Below are 22,340 nucleotides of genomic sequence, written 5' to 3' on the forward strand. Positions count from 1 at the left end.
TTTAAACATGGCGGACCGCTGCAGGAGATTGGCACATAATAAAGGCTCTGGAGTTAAAACTGATTGAAATACTGACAACGGTTCCGTTCCTGGAAGGAGGAAATTTCCTGACAACCGAGTAAATATCGCCCTGTGTTTATCTCATGTCGTAAGGGTATAGTTTGTCTTTACCGCGCGGTAAGACGGTGGTCCTCTGTGATGCAGTGATAAAGAGGTGAACTCGGCTTAAACTCGCGCTCACTCCGCCTCTGCAGCGACTCTCGGAGTACAGCTTTCAAGGGTTTTATGTGTATTAAAAGCAAATATTTCTGCAAGGCTGAATTAGACTGAATTTGTGTCTCGGTTAAAATAGTCTTTTAACAGTTGATGTAGGAGTTACACGTCCCTTAACAGTCAACAATTGGTTTAAACAATATTAACAGCTCACAGTCAACCGATAACAACATTTAATCACGTGTTCTGTGACATACAGCCTGAGATATTGCATAGCATTTCTTCACAAACGGACAGTTTAAGTAAACATACTGAAAGTCTTCCATTTTTTTTATTTATTCTTGTTTCTTCTGAAGAACACATATTAGGTGTGTTGATGTACCATACAAGTCATAATAATAATTCTCTTAGAATTAAACAGTCTGTTTTTGGACTTTAAAGGTCAATATCTGTAAAGCAGATGAGTTATATTCCAGTTTATTCCAGCTGCCATATTTTAGTGTTAGTTCAAAACACATTAGTTTCAAGCAGGGCTCGAACACTTATTATATCTTCAGCATGGAATATGGAATAAATTGCTGAAATCTGAGAAGGGCAAATATAAAGGTTTAGTTTTTGTGACATCACAGAAACAATCAAAATAAAAAGGTATAAAGGCATATCTTATATAATGAATGAACTGAGGATTGAATGAAGTGTGGAATGATTAGTTAATGTGTGTTAATATTTTCATGCTGTAGCACTCTTTATCAGAAAATGGTTTAAAAGGCATAAACAGTATTACCGAAAAAACGAAAATAATAAATAAATATTCTGTTGTTTACAGGTGGTGACACAAGGCTTTCACCATGAGCAGCAGAAGAAAACGAGCGCCACCTGTCCGTGTGGACGAAGAAGCCAAGAAGAAGCTGAACTGGAACATGCATGAGGACAGGAGAAATGAGGGCGATGTTCAGGGTGAAGAGATTTTCTCTCAGCCATCTGTCAGCTTCCAGCCAAGCACTGTGGTCAAGGAACCCTGTCAAGATGGGGCTGGAGATTTCTTCCCTTTCCCAGTGGAGAAAGATCAGGAACCAGAGTGCTCCTTCCAGGACTCATCCCCAGAAACCACTGAGCTTAATGTGTTGTCCTTATCTTCTTTGGACCTGGGGTGGATAGCACTGATTGGAGAGTTTAACCTCTATCCAAGAGCCACCATTCAGCTTACAGACAGTGTTATTTCTCTGCAGCAAATTGGTAATATACTGTCACTGAAAATATCAGACTCAAAGCTGAATGAGCCAACATATTGTCCTATTGATTGTTCCTTTGGTGGATTATCACTGGAGGATCTGGACTGGTTGCAGAAGAGGAAGGTCATACAACTGTGCCACTTGTCTGGAGACGTAGCAGTAAAGGTACTTGGACATTATATGTGTTCAAAGCAGCACTCTTTTAATAAAATGTAATAGTTAATGTAGAAGAGGGCCACATCATTAATGTTACTACCTGGAAGCCAAATGTATAGTTACTATTTAATAATGTCTGCATAAGTGGTACATAAGATTATTTTATTGGCACTGGAGGAGCTCCTAAATGCTTTTTGAGGTATTTGCATAATTCATGCTGGGTTACTGGGACTTCTGATTTGGCTCTTTTTGGCCATGTGACATAATTATGTTCTTATTATATATCTGGAAAGTTTATAAACGTTTATTGTGTCAAATCACATAAGCGAGTCTATATAAGTCTATTTAACATACCTTTGTATGGTTTATGTCACTGTTTATTTATTTACTTATTTATTTGATTCACTTATTTTTATTAGTTTCCATTTCCATACATATTACAAAGTACAGAAGCATCAGTGTCAATGAAATAACATCTTAATAACCCCTTCCCCCCTGGAATCAGTTTAACATTAGGGCACACAAAAGAAAAGAAAAAAAAAACAGTATACAGCTTCTCAGTATACACTTATATAATATACTCAATAACTTTTATAATATTGTACTATTCCCAGCATATGCTTGCAGGTAAATTAATACGATAACATGAGTCTCGCCACTCCAGAAGCCTCAGGAATCCTGTAGATAGCCCAAAAATTTGCTCCACTTCCGCCAATATATATCCATCATCCTATATATGACAACTTCTCATATGTTGCCACTTTACTCAGCTCTGTAGCCCAATCCTGAAATGATGATGCTCCCACTGTTCTCCAACCTCTTGTCTCCCAATCATTAAGCTGGTTTGAATCCAGCTTTTTAAGTATTTATCCTGAATGCTCAAGAGCGAGGGGTCACCTAGTATAAACAGCCTAGGATATAAGGAGACTTGACACCCCAGGACATCACATATATATTCATATACCCCAGTCCAGAATTCCTGTCATCTATGGCACAATGCCAAAGAGCATGAATGAAATCCCCTTCAATCAATCTGACAGCCCCAGAACTTTGGTGAGTTTATTAAGCCTAATCTATACAATTGGAAAACGCTGTATAATTTTAAATTGGATAGGGCACACCCAAACGTCTCTTGACGCCAATTTACAACTTCGAAATTTCCTTACCCAAACTTACTCATCTAATGACCAATTTAAACCCTTTTCCCTTTTTTTTTGAGCTAGATAATTTCCATTATCCAGGTTCTCTACCAGAATGGCATAATATGCTGAGGCCTCATGACCTCTACCATAAACCTGAATTACTTTGGATAATATCTCATTAGGTGGTGGACTATGTTGGTTAACGCCAAAAATCACCCAAAGTAAGTGGTGTAATTCTAATCTGTAAAATTGCAATCTCAGGATAGCAAATTGATGAACCAACTCATCAAAGGTTTTTATGGTCCCCTGAGCAAAGAGATCAGTTAGTGTATGAATGCCCCCTTTCAGCCACTCGTTCCGTAAGAAAGGAGATTGACCTATACATAACTTAGGGTTAAGGCAGATACTGAAGTTTAAAAACTGACCTGTTTTAACCGTCTTCGCCACTTTGAACCAAACTGATTTTACATGAGAAATAATGGGGTGTGATTTGGCTTTAGGTGGTAATTTGCTAGATAAACCAAGCAGAGTTGGACCCAGAGTTAAAACTGAGCATTCTATATTATACCAGGGTGGAGCTCTCTCTGTAGGGAGAGCCCAGTGTGCCAAATGTCTTAGGTTAAACGCATAATAATAATAATAAAACAATTTTGGTAATCCCAGACCACCACCCTCCATCGGTTTCTGAAGTTTTTTTTAGCTTTGCCGTGGTTGTTTGCTGTTCCAGATTAAAAATTGTGTTATTTTATCAAATTGCTTAAAGTATTACATTAGGATCTGCATGGGTAGGGATTGCAATAAATAATTAATTTATGGAATACTAATCATTTTCAAAACATTCACCTTTCCCACCATAGATAAATACATTGGCCGCCATCTGTCCACATCACAAGCTATTTGTCTCATTAATGGGTCATAGTTAACTCTCATCAAATCCTCTAACTGCGGAGGGAAAATGATGCCCAAATATTGAATGCCGTGTTAAGGCCACTGAAAGTGACCTGGGTAACTTCTGACCTGGGAGAGCTTCTGATTTATTCCAATTCACCTTGTATCCTGAGGAGGGAGAAAATGCTTTAATGCTCCTAAGTAAACTAGGCACCGATCTACCTGGTTCTGAGACAAACAAGAAAATATTGTCCGCCTATAACATTAATTTATGTATATCACACTCTATTGAAACCCCTGAAAAATCATTATCATTTCTAATGGCCACAGCTAATGATTCCAGCTCCAGGCAAAACAATAATGGGGAAAAGTGGTGACCCTTGTCGTGTTCCTGTACCTAAGGAAAAGTAGGCTGAAATAAAAAACTGTTTGTTTGAACGGCTGCTAGTTGTACACTAATTATACAGTAATTGTATCCACCTTATAAAAGTGTCCCCAAATCCATATATTTCTAAGATTTTAAATAAATATCCCCATTCCACACAATCAAATGCCTTTTTATGTCATAATGTTTAGTATATAGTGTCTATATTTTATTGTATGCAGTTAGAAACAGTATTGCCTGCAGTATTGATTGCTTTTCTTTTATACAGTACAAACATTTCTTTTTGTTAAACAACGCAACTTCTAGAACATTTATAGCCGCTTGTTTCTCATGCAGCTGAAGATATTCCTTTTGGAGTCTGGATTGGGTCGACCGGAATTTCTCAGTGAAGGATATGGGAGAATAAGGAGAGCCAGTCAGCTCCTGCAGAAACTGATGGAAGTGTTCTATGACTTCATTATTCCTGGTATTCTTTCATCCCCATTCTCATTAGGCTCACTCCATACCTTATTTACAATGTGTGCTTCAGTTTTCATTTCTGCTTTATCTTTAGAGAAGCTGATGAGTTTGTTTGAATATATGCCACATTTTACATGTGACAGAGATAATGGAGAATGAAGAGGAAGAGTGTGACACTGATCTGGAGCGACAGAACGTGGAGGAACTGTATGAATATGTCAGACACCTTCACCAGAGAGAGGAACAGGGCCAAAGCTTTGATGTACAACATTCAGCACTCATCCCAGTGCTCCGTCCTTACCAGAGCCAGGCTGTCAACTGGATGCTGAGGAAGGAGAGGTACAAGACTGAAGTCTCACAAGGTAGAGCTGTCACATCTGTCAGTCTGATTGTTTTCTGAATTTTTTAAATTGTTAACAAATCTTGACAGGACCTTGTCATGTAAATTTTATACTCTGTCTTTCACCAACAGAAAAAACACTACACTTCCTTTGGAGGGAAGTGATTACAATGTGTGGAAAGAAGCTGTTTTATAACCCCTACACTGGCTGGTAAGAGTTGGAACAGATGATCTACTGTGGCTTACTGGCCTTGAACACTGATGTCTGTGCAGCTCCAGCAAGAACAACATAGAAATATTTGAATCAGGCAGTTTACTAAAAATCATGGTATAGAGTAAATTGTATTTAGTAAAATCTTATTTCAATTAAATTTTTGCAGTTTGATTAGGGAATTTCCACTGGCTGGAGTGGACTGGCCTGGAGGAATACTTGCTGATGAAATGGGGTTGGGGAAGACGGTGGAAGTGCTGGCACTTATTCTGTGTAACACTCGTGAAGGTTTGAAGCAGGGTGCTCTCACATTTCCCCAGGTGAGTTGACTACAATGTAAAAAGACTTGAATTGATTCTTAGACTTAAGAATGAAGTTTGTGCTGAAAACTGGAACTAGAAAATAGGTGAAAATAATAATTATTATTAATTATTAATAATTATAAATAATTATTGACATTAGGTACACATCCTTCACAGAGAACCCGCAATTTAATTTAATTTGACTTAATTGTTGTAATTGTTCAATTCAACTACTTGGAAAACAAACAGAACATGGTCTTTAGAAAAATGTATGGCATATCTTATAGTTATTATTATTATTATAATATATATGAATTTGTTTATTCTAAAGGATGTGTTATCTTCTTATTGTCATTTAGAAATTTACAAAAGCATGTCATTGGACTGTATATGACTTTCTGATGTTTAATTTGTTAATTTTCAGACTTGAATGTGCCTGCTTCCTTATAAGTTGTGCTATTGTTTTCTCCAGGGAAAGTCGGTGAACTTCTACATTCCTCCACCACCGTTAGAACTCCAAAGGGACAAACACAATGAGGTGAAGCCGAGAGAGAAAATCAACCATCCTGGTGAGATAATGCAGTATTTCCTCAGGAATAAATGGAATTTACTTATTAGGCAAAATCTTATGCCAGTTAATCAGTGTTTAATTGAGCAGTTACTCTTCCAAGGAACACAGAGTAACTACTATATAATTTATAGTTACAAGTGTGAGAAAGGGAAGTGTGGAATGTTCATGTTTTTTTTTTTCTCTCCAGCTGTCCGAGTGATGCTTCTGACGGCTGTTAAAGAAATGAAAGTTGGAAAAGGAGCTTCAGTAAATGCCATTTTTACATTTCTTCGGAGTATGTACAAGTATAACCCACTGAAGAACCGCAACCACATTAAGAAGGCACTGACAAAGCTCATAGCTGAAGGATTAGTGGAACAGATCAAAGGCCGGGGATTAGCTGGGTCGTTCAAGCTTGGAAAAAATTACAAAGAAAAGAAGAAAAAACCTCTTACACCTGTATGTATTTTTATTTATTCTTTTTATTTTTAGCAATGCTTTTACAAGTAATGAAAACGCAAGATGATTTCTATATATATTTTTAGTCTTTTGCACTCAGATCATCATCAGTGTTCCTTGTAATGCTGCTAAATGTGTTTTATCCTTTGAAATTGCAAAAGCACATTTCATAAGCACGGTTATGTCATTTATGTCTACTTTCTTTTTGTGTGATGTTTTCATAACTTTGTGATTTTTTGCGGATTTGCACATTTTATTGGTCATAACAATATTATAGAATTAGGTATTAGATATTTTCCCATTTTTTCCATCTGCATTTTTTTATTAACTTTTAGCAGAAGTCACCTGGACAGGCAGCTTGCAGGAGAACATCTCGGCGGTCTGCTGGCCAGGATAAAGAGGCCTCAGTGAACTCATACAGCACAGCATCTGACTCAGAAGACACACTGAGCAGCTTGGATCCTCCTCAGCTTAGAGATGAAACTAACCAAGTGCATGGATCTTCATCAGAGCCAGAGACACTCAGTGATAAACCCAACACAGACACCAACCCAAAGAGCTGCCAGCTCAGTGCCGCTTCAGCTGAGGATGAGGAAAATACAAAAGAGTTCCTGCAGGCTAAGGCAAAGCCAAAGCCAATGCTTGATGATGTTAGCCTTCAAATGGAGCAGTATGTAGACCAGAGTTTGCAGGCAGACCCTCCACCCCAGACCAGGGAGTCCGTGGCTCCCTTCAACACACCCGATTACCGGTTTGAGTGTATATGTGGCGAGCTGGGACTGGTGGACTATAAGGCTCGTGTACAGTGTATGAACTGTCTACTATGGCAACATGCTGAGTGTGTCAACTATAAGGAGGAGAACCTGGAGACTACGCCATTCTACTGCCCACACTGCCTGGTCGCCATGACACCTGTGCCTACTGGTGCCACGCTCATTATTTCCCCTAGCTCTATCTGCCATCAGTGGGTAGAGGAGATCAACCGCCACATCCGCTCTTCCTCTCTCAGAGTTCTGGTAAGCTGATTCGTTTTGTGTAGTCAGTTTCGCTGCTACACAAAGGCAGGCACACCACTGTTCCAACAAGGGTCCTTAAATCTGTTTGATTTAAAGTTGCATTGGAAAAACATCTGCCTAATTATCATAAATCATATAGTGACTCGTACCCCTTTTACACAGGCACAGTAATTAAGAAATATTCCAGACAGAGGAGGAGCTGCATAAGTGAACACAACCACCTGCAGCATTTGTCACTGACATTACCCAGATTTTATCCTGGTAGCCCCCTTAGTAAAAGACCCAGGGTAAAGTCAGAGTCAGCGCATGTGAGTGCGGTGCGGGAAATGCTCTGGAGTTTTTCTTGCACAGGTGATGCGAGAGTGTTTCTGATTTCACTGTGTGCTGCGTGTGTAAAAGACAACTCTGGGACATCTCTGGACCCAGTACTCTGGAGTTTGTCTAAAAATTCTCTGCCATTCATGTGTGAACGGGCCAACAGCCACAACACAAAACCATTCCAGCTTTAAAATGTGTTCTTTTAAAACCAAGAGCACCTACTTCATTCCTCAAGAGCCTTTGTCCAGCAGAGTTGAGTAATTTCTGTATTCAGACACCCACTAATTCTGGCAGTTAACAAATGAGATGAATTAGTTGTGTCTGAGCAGGAAAATCACCAAACAGAATGTTTAATCATGGCCTACATTTTCAACAAAGTTGTAACGTAAGTTTTAAGTTTGAAAACCAAATAACGAAGAGCACAAATTGCATCACTGCATTTCACTTACCCCACTCAGGTGTACCAGGGTGTGAAGAGACATGGTTTTATCCAGCCACATGTCCTGGCTGAACAGGATGTGGTCATAACCACTTATGATGTACTGCGTAGCGAACTGAACTATGTGGACCTCCCTCATAGCAACAGCAAAGATGGCAGACGCTTCCGTAACCAGAAGCGTTACATGGCTGTGCCTAGTCCACTGGTGGCTGTGGAGTGGTGGCGTGTCTGTCTGGATGAGGCTCAGATGGTGGAGTGTACTACAGCCAAGGTAACATGTTTGGATATGTCTTTGTACATTTCTTGTCAAACTGTGAAATGGTAGAAGATTTGGTTAAATAGAGAGGTTTCAGGACAGTGTATTAGTCAGACTTAATGCTCTGTCTCTTTCCTTATTCATGCTGTCATATCTTATAGGCTGCAGAAATGGCTCTGAGGCTCACATCAATTAATCGATGGTGTGTAAGTGGGACCCCTGTACAGCGAGGTCTAGAGGGTAAGCTGGAAATGAAATGTCCCATTACCTTTATATGATTTATAATTAGCTGAGGATGGAAATTCATGACACCTTAACAGATCAGATGTAGCAGTAACTGTCTTTTTGTTACTCTGCAGATTTGTATGGCCTTGTGCTGTTTCTCGGAGTTGATCCATACTGGGTGAAGTACTGGTGGGACCAACTGCTGTATAGACCATATAGACGTGGAAACACAGGGCCACTGTACGGTGTCATTGGCCAGCTGCTATGGCGATCAGCCAAAAAAGATGTGATTGACCAGGTTGGTTGTGTTCATGTTTCATCTGATACCTTCACATACAAGAATTCTAAAGAGTGCTCAGAAATTTTAACTCTCATTTGATTTTACATCACGGATGAATTTTGACTTAATTTACCCCAGATGTTTGACTGGAATAATCTGTGTTGGTTTCCTAGCCCTCTTATTCTTGTAATGGAGATTATACATTCAAACAGGATTTCCATTGTCCACAAAACTGACCATAAAAGTAACTCCAACTGATGCGCTATAACTTTTTTTTTTTTTTTTTTTTTATAATTAAAATTTTTTTTTGTTAATTTCAGATCCAGATTCCCCCTCAAACGGAGGAGATCCACTGGCTGCACTTTTCCCCAGTAGAGGGCCACTTCTACCACCGCCAGCATGAAGTCTGCTCTCAGGATGCCCTGGTCAAGCTGAGGAAGATCTCTGACTGGTCATTAAAGTTGGGGAGCCTAGATCGACGCACAGTCACCAGTATCCTGTACCCACTTTTGCGTCTGCGTCAGGCCTGCTGCCACCCTCAGGCAGTCAGGGGAGAGTTCCTGCCTTTTCAGAAAAGGTGAAAAACATAATTACTACTTACCTTTAATTAGTATATTTCTGTTTCAAAAAGAACTGTAGAATTTTTTTTCAAGTCACTTTTTAAAACATATTTCTATTCAGTTAAATACATATTTTATATTTAGAAACACACACATCTGGTACATGGTATTGAAATGTAAGTGTCTGAGCTTTTGACAGAATTTCTCTCTCTTTGTGTGAACAAGCTACATATGAGAAATAATTAATCAAATTTATAAAAGAGGCATTCATTTTATGTGTACTTTATACTGTTTTACTTGGAATTCAATCTTTTTACATTGACTTCAATCAAAAGTTAAGGTTTTTTCCTTCTATAAAATTAATATATATAATTCTGTTTATTCACTGATTTTATTCAGTACAATGACAATGGAGGAGCTGTTAAAGTCTCTTCAGAAGAAGTGCCGTGTTGAGTGTGAGGAGGCTCACAGGCAGTTAGTGTGTGCCCTTAATGGTCTGGCAGGGATCCACATCATCAGAGGTACCATATAATTAAAGCACATTATTGTTATGCAGTGTATATTAAGAGTCTACTAAAAATATGTAATATAATGTTTGTGTTCCTGGCTGGTAGGTGAATTTGTGGAGGCAGCTGAGATGTACAGGGAAGTCCTTCGGTCTTCAGAGGAACACAAAGATCGCCTTAAAACAGACTCCCTGCAGGTCTAGCACTGCTTCGAAATTTCTGAAGAAATAACTCTAAACAAGTGCTTGATTGTAATTCTTTATCTTTTCTGTGATATTCTGCTTTCTGAAAATAGAGACTTCATGCTACCCACAATCTGATGGAGCTGTTAAATGCAAAACATCCTGGTATACCCCCTACTCTTCGAGATGACCGTCTAAAGGAGGAAGTAGGTTCAGTAATTTATGCTTTCATATCAGATATTAAAATTCTCCCATAATACAATAGGAATGTATTTCATAACATTTAAATTGAACCATTTTAAAGATACTTGTAAGTTTAAGGTATTGGTTTCCCAAAAAGTCTTCATTAAGAAATAGGCAAGGAGATTTATATTTTACAAGAGTCAAGACAAGAGTGTTGCGGATTCCACTGAATTCCATGGGAAGGGCAGTAAAGAATTAATAAAAAATACTGTTATAATGACTTTGTCAGAACGTGTTCACACATAGGTATTGTGTTCTATGACTAGGCAGAGCAGCTGAAACAACATTATATGACCAAAGTGAGCTCTGAAGTGTCAGAGGCTCAGCAGAACCTACTGCCAGTACTTCAGAATATCAGAGAGCTCAAGCGTAAGGTAAGAACCCTGTTTACCTCAACTGGATTTACTTCAAGATAGATGAACAGCCACACGGGTTACTCAACCAGCTCTGTTTTAGGTTAATCTGCACTCCCCCTGGTGGCTGGATATCATTCAGCAGTCTATTCAGTACTCCATGGACGATGACCTGGTCAGCCGCATCCAAAACGAGCTAACCTGTAGCTACAAACAACAAGCCAACAAATTTTCAATGGCAGACAAGTAAAGAAGTTCAACTTCTTCAGGGATTGGTTGAACATTAAGGTTTATTTGTTATATTTACTGGGAAATGTGCATCCTGTTTCTTCCAAGGTTCCGGGATGCCCGCGGGCTCCAGTATTTACTTAGCACTCAGATGGATGAGCTGATGAAATCCCAGAAAACTGTTCAGGAAGCTGTGAAAAAGCTAGAAGCGCAGCCTTCTCAGGAAGTCATTGAAGAGGCGACCATCTGTCACCTGAGACCTGTTCGCCTTCCACTCAACAAGTAAGAACTTGTCTGTGAACGTGACAATTTCAGTTGTTCTTAGTGTTAGTGTTGGTATATCCTTATTTGTTAAAATGATTTATTGTCCTTTTTTGTTTTATAGCTGTGTGTTTTGCAAAGCTGATGAGCTTTTCACAGAGTATGAGTCAAAATTATTCTCTCACACGTAAGTAAAAAAAAAACCTCTCCAAAAACTCATTCAACTCTAAATAATACTTAAATCGTTACAAGAACAAGTCTTTGAAATCTTGCAGAGTTAAGGGCCAAACAGCCATATTTGAGGAGATGATTGAGGATGAAGATGGGCTGGTGGATGACAGACTGCCCACCACCAGTCGTGGTCTTTGGGCAGCCAGTGAAACTGAGCGCACTCTGAAAGCTATCTTGTCTTTTGCCAAAATCCGCCGCATGGAGTCTGAACTCACAGAGGAAGGCAGCTCTTTTATGGAACTATTTGAGTCCTGGAAAAAGGAGTACAAGGTCTGTGAACATGTTCCTCAAACTAGAAGCTGTTTAGCTTAAACATAATCAAAGTATTAGTTACTTAAGTACCGAGTTAGCAAAATATTTCAGTTAGATGCCCACTTAACACCCATTTGTAGTCATCTAGAGTGATGTACTTAGTATTTAGCTATTCTAAATGTACATGTGCATGTTCTACATGTACAGTGTAAAAATGGGTTGTGTCTTACATGCAACTTGAATGATTCTGTTTGATTCTAGATTTTAGAAACTTTGTTTGCCCATTTTCTGCATTATTTTCACAAAATTAATTGGGTTCTTTCAGGTGCTGCATGAGTACTGGATGACACTGAGGGATCGTGTGTCAGCTATAGATGAGCTGGGTATGGCTACAGAAAGGCTCCGTGTGCGTTTTCCTGATGAGCCAAAACCTAAACTACTACACATCATAGAACCACATGAGGTGATCAGAAGAGAGCCAATACATCCACCTTTTGAACTGGACACTGGAAATATGTGCTAACTCCATGTCTGTGTTTGTACATTGGTTTGTGATCAGGTGGAGCAGAACAGAGTAAAACTCTTGAATGACAGAGCTGTGGCAAAATCCCAGCTTCAGAAAAAACTTGGGCAATTGCTTTATCTCAACAATCTGGAAAAGGTAAGCACTTAATACATGCTGTAACTTTTTCTAAGTTGGTGACCCACTTAAGTTCAGGAATTTTGCAAAACTGTTGAATTACCGTTTTAATACTGCCCCCCCTCCCAAAAAAAAAAACAGTACTATATAAAGGTAATTGATGTTGTATGGAAATCTTACAGGAAAGCTCAGAGCAATCCAGTCTTCTTGTGACACAAAAATTAAATATGTTTTCCAGTGTGTAAAAAATCTTGTGACCATGCACATAATTAGTGGATAGTTGCTTATGCAAATATGATTCATCCAGTTGTAGAATTTTTGTTTGTTTGGCTTTAGGAATATAAGATGACATTCTATCTTTACTAAATAACTGTTTCAGTCACAGGATAAATCCACAGGAGGTTTGAACCCAGAGCCATGTCCCATCTGTGCGCGCTCCCTGGGTCAGGAGGTAAGATATATTATGTATGAAGATTTAAATGAAGGGAAAAAAATTATTTTAGAATATGTTTTTATTTGAAACTATTTCACTTTCAATGAAAAAATAAAAATATATATATATGAATTTGTTTTTTACCCAAATGAACATTTATAATTCATTTAATTTATAATGGATGGTTGATATGTTGTTGTGAGGGACACTTTACCAATGTAAGTACAAGTATATTTTACCTTAACATACCTATGTAGTTATTTTAGAGGGACACAAAAGTCATAAAATTTGTATAACTGCCATTATATTTTCTTTTTTGTAATTTGCGTTTGGAAAACAGAGTGTACGTTTTTCTAAGCCAATTCACTGTGTCAGTTAATGTGTATGTTTTTGACAGTGGGCTGTGCTCACATGTGGACACTGCTTCTGCAATGAGTGTATTTCGATCATCGTGGAGCAGTACAGTGTTGGGAATCGAAGGAGAGCGATAAAGTGTGCCATCTGCAGGCAAACCACGTCTCACACTGAAATTTCCTACGTCTTTACCGCTCAAGCTGAAGACCAAGACCAGGATATTCCTGTCAAAGTGAGAGCAATTCAAGGTCTATGTACACTGACTGAAAATATTAAAAGCTGTCATTACTTAATGAGTATGACTGATTAATATTTTTTAGATTTTAACTTTTGTTTTTGTGAGTCCAACATAAATGACATTATTAAAAATTAACATTGATATCTGGGTCCTTGTCACATTGTAGGGAAGTCACTCCACTAAAGTAGAAGCTGTGGTCAGAGCCCTCAAGAAAATCCAAATAACTGACCCTGGAGCTAAATCCCTTGTTTTCTCCACGGTAACTGTTTTTATCTTATTTAAGGCAACTTGGTGAGGTTATGAGAAGTAATTTTACAATAATGTATAAATACATTTTTTTTTCCTCATAGTGGCAGGGAGTTCTAGACATCATTGCAAAAGCACTCTTCGATAACAACATGGAGTTTGCACAGATCAATGGAATTCAGAAGTTTCAGGTTTGTAAAACTGTTACATTGGAATCCTGTGCTTTTGTTGCTGTTGAACTGAATGCAACATGTTTTATTTTTCTCAATTTTCAGGATTTGAACAGGTCTACATGTTTTTTACATCCCTTTAATCACAGAATGAAATGTATGCATTGTACCAAATCTACAATGTCTGCTGCTTAGTAACACATTTATGACTTATTTTCAGGAGAATTTGAGTTCATTTAAATATGAAGAGAAGATCAATATCCTGCTGTTACCTTTGCACACAGGCTCAAATGGCCTGAACATCATTGAGGCTACCCATGTGCTGCTTGTGGAGCCCATCCTCAACCCAGCACATGAACTGCAGGCCATTGGCAGAGTGCACCGCATCGGCCAGACAAAGTGAGCTACTAGTGTGGAACTCATGTGGCACATGGATTTTCAGGCATTACTCATTTAATGTACTTAATTGCGATAATACACTAGTTAGTGAGTTAATCAGGGACAGGGGTAATTGACTTTAGTAAGAAAATACATCAGCTATATTCAGCATAAGAGGATATTCCAGAATTCATATTTTTCATATTTTTTACTCTTAAACAGTTGTATTAAACTGCACTAAGTTCCTTTTGATGTAGAATAGCAGGATCATACAGGCAATACATTACCATATAATTGCTTAATTGCTGTTGAAACATTTATAAATCACTCCTTACCATTTGTTTTACCTTAAGGCCCACTTTTGTTCACCGGTTCCTGATTAAATCCACTATTGAAGAACGAATGCAGGCTATGCTGAAAACAGCAGAGAAAAGGTGAATGTATGCTTCCAGAGCATCTAATGAATTTTACTTTTATAAATATGTTTTAGTTTAATTTCCTTCATTATATCTGTGGGTTTCATAAATTTCTAATAATCACCCTGTTCTTCCTATCCGCTTTCAGTCATGGTGCCACTGCCATGAAACATTCAGAGGCCTCAGTGTTTACAGTGGCAGGTTTGGCTGAACTTTTCACTGAAGATACAGACACAATGGAGTGAAACTCTGACCTCTGCCACACAGCTTGTCTGGTGAGCATCAGGGCCCGCAAGATCAAAGTGAGGGAGGGAATCCGCCACAATACAAACCAGCACACAGGCTCTCTACTACTCTCAACTACTATGCTCTGCACTTTGTATGGTAATAAATCATAGTAATTCAAATGGTATAGTACATATTTCAGTGTCACCATATGGTTGTCACCATATAGATTATATTAGAAAAGCTTTCTGATATCTGCTCAGCAAGTTGCAAGCTTAAATAAATTAGTGACCGAGACACACATTTTATGGGTGCTAAGCATAACACACCAGGTCAGATTGCACTGCACAGTGTGTTTTGTTGCATTAGCTAAAAAAGCTGTTTGCAGCTTTGGTGGTAATGAACTAACCCCACAACCAAGATATGGAATCAGTGCTGCATGCAGGTCCCCAGGAGTCCTACTGATTCCAAGCAAGTAAGCCTTAGGCAGTTCTTGGACCATGGCTAATTGTATTGACCAGTGACATTAGAAAGGTAGTAGTTTTTGTAAACAAGTGTTTTTATGAACAAATATTTTAAATATTCTCATAGAGGTTGCCTCTATTTTCATGTGGTTTTATTTCAAATAGCTGCACCTCAATGGAAAATTCTAGTTTGTAAATGTACACTGTATATCCAAAAGCTGGATAACACCTTTTCTATTGATTTGTTGGCATAGGCATTTAATTTTGCACACACATTTTGTAAAATTTCAATGAAAATGTTAATTGCCATTAGAATGGAATGCTCTGGAGCAGTTGTACATATAATTTCATCATGCTCAATGTCCCATAATATGTTTTAATTTAAACAGTATCCACTTAGTTAGACACCTACCTCATTGGCCCACCTTGTAGTTTAAAAAATACCAACAGTAGCTTATTTGTTGCTGCAAAGTTTGTGTTGATTTTCCTCTAGTCCTTCATGAGAGGACGCCACCCACAGGTCTTTGTTGGCTAGATATTTTGGCTGGTGGAATATTCTCATTCGAGCAGTGACACAGAGATTTAAAAGTCTAGGAGCCCTACTGTGTCCTGATCCACTTGTACCAGCACAACAAACACTAACATAACACCATCACATCAGTGTCACTGCAGCAATGAGAATGATCCACCACCCAAGCCATACATGCTCTGTGGTGTTCCTTTGGAGGTCCTGACCAGTAAAGAGCAGGGCAAAATGGGAATATGCAGGGAAACAGGTGTGCTACAGCCTGTAATTGTAGAACTACAAAGTGCTCCTGTACGGTCAGTGGAGCTGATAAAATGGACAATGAATGTAGTTACAGGGTTCCTAATCCAGTGATTGTTCAGTATATGTGGCTGAATGCAATCAAACAGCAATGTTCAGAAAATTAGAAGCTATCATTGAGTGGCGGGGTGGAGCAAACTCCTTGTTAATATGTTCAAATTTTGAACATACACTGTGAGCAGGGGTCTAGAAAGTTTCCATCATATGAAAGGGTCTGTAAATGTGGGACAGTCACATTCCATTTAATTCTTTTACTGGCAGTGACATTTTTCCATAGAGATAAATACAGATCAAGCTAAACTTTTTCCTTCTGTTTACTTTGAAAACAGTTACTAAGTATACCCACAGTCTTGTTAGGGAATGATGGGATAGTCCCACAGAAGCTCAAAAGCTGAACTGTTTGAAGTGAGAAAATACAAGCTTTTTTAAACAGTGAAACTGGACCACTGCTACTAAACATTTTGGTAACATATTTATGTTTATATATTGTCTTTCTGTTGAATAAGTGATTGTATAATAATGTAATGTTGTAAAAAGTATATGTTGAATAAGAACAGTTGTTCTTTACTGCATTGGACTTTGCTGAACCTTCTTTTTTTTCTGATGTTGCTTAAATGAAAAATAACAGAATACATGGTGGTAAATAAAATCATGAAATCTTTTTGCATGACAACAGACATGTTATGCATTATGTCAATAAAACGTTTTATATGCAGCTAAAAGTTAAAATAGAATATCATGTCTAACTTTTCCAGTTGTGTGGCATCTTTTAAAGCATAGAAATATACTTTTTATGAACTGTCATGTTATTTATAACGTTAAATAATGTTAAATGTTCAGATCACATGTCAAAATCAGCATGAAGGGTTTATATTAAAATGTGTTCTTCGAAAGAAACACCTTTTGGAATTCTGTGTTGTTAATATTCTCAAAATATAAATATTAATAAGCAAAAAATGATCCATGACTCCATCCATAGATTACAACAGTTATGTATCTCTAAAAATGAAATACAATAATTGCCACCTGTCGAAATATGAGCTTATGAAAGCTTGTGAATGTGATCATAGTGTGTTTTATACAAAAACAATAAACATAAGGTTTGTGTGTGCAAGATATTTTCCCTGTGTAGTGAAATGTCTGTTAAATGACCCAAGATTGTAGTTTATTTTCTTTTTGATCGAGTTACTGGAACTTCCACATTCTCCCTGTCCTCGTGATTATATAGTCAGATACTAACTCCTCTGCCAGTGTCAGTGAACTGCCCTTGACATAATGGTAGTGCTTCTTTTCAAGCAAGTGATTGGAGTTCCCGAAACAGTAAAGTGTCGGCTGTGCCCTTTAAAAAACTTTCAGACAAAAGAGTCAGACTAAACAGGATACCACCCTGCAACTCTCCATTGCCTTTACATGATAAATAGGCCCCTTATTGGCCAGTGTATTGGGACATCGTTGTAAGGTGTGTGTTAAGTGGGCTGTCAGTAGTATTTTTTACTCTTATTACCCCAAATCTTCTTGTCCTGTGTTACCTTGGTCTCCCCCAGCTTGCCCTATTCATGTGTGGAATCTCATTGTTGGTGTGGACATCATTCAAGCTGGTGTTTTAAGGCCTGAGGGAGGCTCCTACTTCATTAGAGCTGGGTTTTGAGGGCTGGGGTGAGAGAGAGAGAGCATCACATCTGGGGTTGGCAGCCGGTTGAGGGTATAGTGAAGAAGATTCAAATATTTGAAGGAAACGGGTAAAGAGGAGCTGAGAAGCTAACTTCTGGTTGTTGAGAAGAGAGAGCATATGAAGCCTTTAAAGATGCTGCCTACTCCACTGGCATTGATCTGGTGTTTGCTTTCACTGTGGACAGTTACCTCAGCTGTATATCTGGAGGAGGAGGAGGGTGAGTTTGCTTTCTGCCAGATACATCTAAATCACTTCAGGGTTTGTATTTCACCACTCATTGCAGAATATTAAACTGAATAATCTGTACATTTATGTAATGTATAGAGTGGTCACAAATTAATAATTAGCATTCTCCATTAAAAACCTATTTTCAGAGCTAAACTTGGATAATGTGTGTTTTATTAGATTTAATATTAATATTGCAATATATATTGTCCCTTTACAGTTAACATGTACAATGATGAGACAGTGGCATAACCTGGAAGTGATGTTATAGACTATTAGGGGTCCGGTTGAACAAATACTAAAATATTTATTGTTAGGGTAGCCTAACCAGATATGTGTTCAAAGATTATAATAATAATAACTAAAAATCTGAGTAATGTTATGTAGGGGTGTATATAAAAACCTGCATGTATGTGCTATGCTAAAAGCATCTTTAGTTTGAAGCTCCAGATGTAATGTCTGGTTTATTTTCCTCTTTCCCCACAGAACTCAATGAAACCGTTATTTGTACGAATGACCAGATGCAAGTTATCATTCCAAGTGCTTTCTTTCTCAGCAAGGAACCTCCTCTTTATGTACGTTTGTATTAGTTCAGAGAAGCTAGTATACATATAAATTATTGGTGTAATGAAAACATAATTACATATATTAATATATTCATTTATTTCCTTTTTGAGAGGGTTGAATCACATTATGTGAAGCACAAATCTTTTTACTTTGTTCAGATTTGGGATTTGCACTTAAATGACCCAGAGTGTCGTGGGTTTGTGATTGGAGATGACTATGTGTTCAGTATCAAAAGTAATCTCACAGATTGTGGAACCATTACGGTAAGATGAACATCATACCTCTCTCTCTCTCTCTCTCAATATATATATATATTGACAGCAATGTTAGGCTTATTTATTGATAATTAAAAAAATATTTAAAATAAATACTTTTTTAGATTTGTAACAAATAATATAATTTAGTGAAGTGAATCATAGTTCTGCAGAAAAGAAGCAGGAATTACATGCAGTGGGTAGCCGATAGATTATTATACTCATCACAAACACTGATCTGGGGGCTTTGTTAGCCTCAGGATAATTGTTTTATAATATGCAGAGAAAGGGCGGCTGAGAGGGAATGAACAAGTGTTCCTTATTTCCCTCCAAATTGGATGGCCTGGGTGCTTTCAGAGCTCAGAGGGGAGAGCCAGTAGCCACGTTGCTCCAAATTACCTTGATTTATATGGAAATGATGACTGTGTTTTCAACAGTAGTGAATAGGCTAACCATAATTCAGTGTCACAGTTTGTAGTCCCTCTTTTATTCAGCCCTGCAGCCTATCTCATACAGTCGTAACATTGCCCAGAGGACAAGTTTCACTCTGGCAGGGTATAAATCTGTACTTGAGACCATGAGTATCATTGAGAGGCTCACTCAGAATTCACAGAGGCATTTCTTGTAAAGCCAGCAAAAGGTTAACGCAGCTATGTGGGGGTGATAATCTCACCCCCACCCTCCCCCAATAGGTTTAGAAGGCTTTTTCATACTGTTTTGTGCAAAGTAGGCCTACTTTGGATTATGCATTGTTTCAAGGGCCTGACCGTTTTGAATTGCTCCTTTTATACTATGACGTGTTAATGTTATTGAAAATCACATGTAACATACTAAAAAATACATATGATACAAGTTATTTTTCATGGTCTAGCACAAATTTTTCTATTCATTCAGTGCCACTTCAGCTATAGAACTGACATTAACCTAAAAGAAATGACAACATTCTAGATGTGGCCCCACTGTCTTGAATACACATTTTTTCGGGGAGGTTTTGGTTTGTCGTTATGGTGAAGGAACAGTTTACTGACATGCAATAAAGTTCTCCAGATGAGGCGGAGAGTAGTTTGTCCCTTTCAAAAGCAAAAAGACTATTACCATTCAAAGAGATCTGTTCGTCCAGTGTCTTTTAATGTATTCCATTCATTCGCTGATCAACCTTAACATTTAGGGCTATTTACATTTTTGCTCATAAAACGTCTCAATTGATGTATTTTTTTTTCTGCTCTTCAGGCATCTGTTGGCACTTACATCATGTTCACCAACACCATCCGTAATAATGAAACAGACGTGATCACGAGAAGCTTCGTCAACATTACATTTGGATGTCGCTATCCAGTAAACTACATGGTCCAGCAGCCAAATGGAGACAATATGATCAGAGTGGATGTCAGGTAGGACTTTGCTTTGTTTTCTGTGACCACTTAATTACAGATTTAATTATACCATTAAAAATGTCTTTTTAGTTTGAAGCAGAACATGTATATATGTATAATAATGCGTTTAATTATCACTGTCCTAAATGGGGCTGAGCCATAGACTAATTATTTGTTTTGTTGTTCAAAAAAAAGAGGTAACCAATGGTAACTAAAGAGAGCCCTGAGGTTTATCTGAAGAGTCTGCTGCAATATTCATTGAGAGTGCCCTTGAGTCTCCTTCAGAAGGTCTTTTAACATTCTCCACCCTGCAGGACCATCACTCTAAACACAGAGGATGGAAATTTCTCAGTATCCATGCTGCTCTATAAAGATGAGGATTTTGAGGACAAATGGACCACTGTTCCTTCCCTGACACTTGAAGACAATATCTATGTGAAAGTTTACATGGTTTGTATGAAGCAATATAAAAGGCTATTAAGGACCTTCAGAAAGACCTCCAACTTCTCCTCATCCCCTAGAATTAATCAGGTTGTTTATGTTACTGGATGTTAAAGAATGATTTGTAAGTGACCTCTGTTCTGATTGTGTACTCTGTATTCTACAGTTATTCTTACTTTTTATCTTTTCATCATAAATAGGCAGTAGGTTGAGGAAAGTCCTATTTTGCATGGTGTGAGCCATATTTTAAGTCAAAAATATTTTCCCTAGATGAGGCTAGTTCTAAGATTAAACCAGTGCTGTTTGTGGAGGTTAAATTCAGTTTGCATTTTAAGTGGTTATCAATGTCTGCCTTAAGCTAGGCTCTTCAGTATAATCTATCCAGATCATAAACATTTGAGGGTTTATTTACAAATCCTATGTGAAGTTACATATTGCTAAATGCATATTTATTCTTGAAAACAAAGTTATGTTCCCTATAGATAAATTAGTTCATTCAACAAGTCACATCCACATGTGATCTAGGGGCAAACCTCTGATACCATCTGTGCTTTATCAGACCCTTGGCACACATACTTGTTTACTCTCACCCTCCTTGTACATCTGCTGACTGCTTGGAAAACTGTTTGCTCAATAAGTTGCTCCTTTGTTTATATCTGTGGGTTATTGACTAGGCTGTCTGGACTTTCCCTGTGTAGATACCAGCTAATCTTATGCTCCGAGTGGAGAGATGCTGGGCCACACCAAACAATGATCCATACAGTAACATTCAATACACTTTCATCAAAAACAGGTTTGTCCAACTGTATTAATCTGCAACTGAATATATATTATTTATAAATGCATTTCACAACACCAGGTAAAAACAAATAATAGTCATTAATAGTCAAGGCACTTTATGTTTTACATATTTATAATAAATCTGATGTGTACTCTGCCCACATCTATATTATTTAAATTATAGTTTTTCTTTTACATTTAACTTTCATTTCACTAAATGTAAAGCATGCTGTTGGAACACATTGAGCAGTTGCTCAGAGAGCCAATCACAAAATGGCTTATAAAACCTGTGTTTATGTGACCTACTCTTGGGCAGGATGTATTTCAACACAACAGCTGGGATGAAGCATGACAACACAAATGTATTTCTCTTCTTTCAACAACAGCATTGCCTTTGCTGCTGAGTTTTTTTCTTTTTTTGCTTTTCTTGTACGTTGAGCTCACAATCCACACTGCATTTTCAAATCTTGTACCTTTCCAATGTGTATGTGTATATATATATATATATATATATATATATATATATATATATAATTTTTTTTTCCCCGGTAAATCATAAAAACATGAACTGTGCCTTTTATAAATATGTAAATCACCTTGGCCATGTTGGTAAAGAATGTGTATATATTAAGACACTTTTTATCTTTCATTAGTTGTCCAGTACTGGAAAATGACCATACACTTGGTGTGATGAAGAATGGACGAGGCCCAGAGGCTCTGTTCCGGATTCAAATGTTTAAGTTTGTGGGCAGCTCCTACACAGATGTTTTTCTTCACTGCAATGTTCAGATTTGTCACAACACAGCAGGAGTGTGCCAGCCTGTAAGATCCTCTACATCTACATCTTATTGATTCATATTCCACTACCACATAAAGGTGAAACATTGCCTTTCAGCAAGAAGGTGTATTAAATCCTGGATATATAGAAACCTATGACTTATGACTGAATAT

The 22,340-nt window shown here is 37.8% G+C and overlaps 2 protein-coding genes and 1 long non-coding RNA gene across 3 annotated transcripts in view; 2 read left to right on the forward strand and 1 right to left on the reverse strand.

Annotated features, from left to right (window-relative positions):
- Positions 1 to 17,095, forward strand: shprh (SNF2 histone linker PHD RING helicase). The gene is made up of 30 exons (XM_066668862.1): positions 1 to 118; positions 1,040 to 1,610; positions 4,353 to 4,482; positions 4,619 to 4,837; positions 4,948 to 5,026; positions 5,196 to 5,346; positions 5,801 to 5,897; positions 6,087 to 6,337; positions 6,673 to 7,353; positions 8,130 to 8,381; positions 8,528 to 8,606; positions 8,726 to 8,889; positions 9,192 to 9,448; positions 9,831 to 9,952; positions 10,046 to 10,134; positions 10,233 to 10,325; positions 10,629 to 10,736; positions 10,819 to 10,961; positions 11,052 to 11,225; positions 11,329 to 11,391; positions 11,480 to 11,705; positions 12,013 to 12,150; positions 12,247 to 12,348; positions 12,707 to 12,778; positions 13,158 to 13,346; positions 13,519 to 13,611; positions 13,703 to 13,789; positions 13,989 to 14,167; positions 14,500 to 14,580; positions 14,711 to 17,095. Exons 2-30 carry the CDS (start codon positions 1,062 to 1,064, stop codon positions 14,805 to 14,807), a joined length of 4,965 nt encoding a protein of 1,654 aa, XP_066524959.1. The 5' UTR covers positions 1 to 118; positions 1,040 to 1,061; the 3' UTR covers positions 14,808 to 17,095.
- The window catches only part of LOC136695063 (uncharacterized), a 14,803-nt gene continuing 1,764 nt past the window's right edge, over positions 9,302 to 22,340 (reverse strand). The window contains exon 3 of the long non-coding RNA XR_010802251.1: positions 9,302 to 9,435. This is a non-coding gene — a long non-coding RNA (uncharacterized lncRNA). The remainder of the gene's footprint in view (positions 9,436 to 22,340) is intronic.
- Positions 17,882 to 22,340, forward strand: part of si:dkeyp-110a12.4 (pancreatic secretory granule membrane major glycoprotein GP2) — a 4,753-nt gene continuing 294 nt past the window's right edge. Inside the window, exons 1-7 of the mRNA XM_066677139.1 lie at positions 17,882 to 17,966; positions 18,461 to 18,549; positions 18,700 to 18,804; positions 20,026 to 20,186; positions 20,483 to 20,618; positions 21,308 to 21,402; positions 22,043 to 22,211. Coding sequence (XP_066533236.1) covers positions 17,882 to 17,966; positions 18,461 to 18,549; positions 18,700 to 18,804; positions 20,026 to 20,186; positions 20,483 to 20,618; positions 21,308 to 21,402; positions 22,043 to 22,211 — 840 coding nt within the window. The remainder of the gene's footprint in view (positions 17,967 to 18,460; positions 18,550 to 18,699; positions 18,805 to 20,025; positions 20,187 to 20,482; positions 20,619 to 21,307; positions 21,403 to 22,042; positions 22,212 to 22,340) is intronic.

This window comes from Hoplias malabaricus, chromosome 1 (genome assembly GCF_029633855.1).
Source record: "Hoplias malabaricus isolate fHopMal1 chromosome 1, fHopMal1.hap1, whole genome shotgun sequence".
In the NCBI taxonomy this organism is placed as follows: domain Eukaryota; kingdom Metazoa; phylum Chordata; class Actinopteri; order Characiformes; family Erythrinidae; genus Hoplias; species Hoplias malabaricus.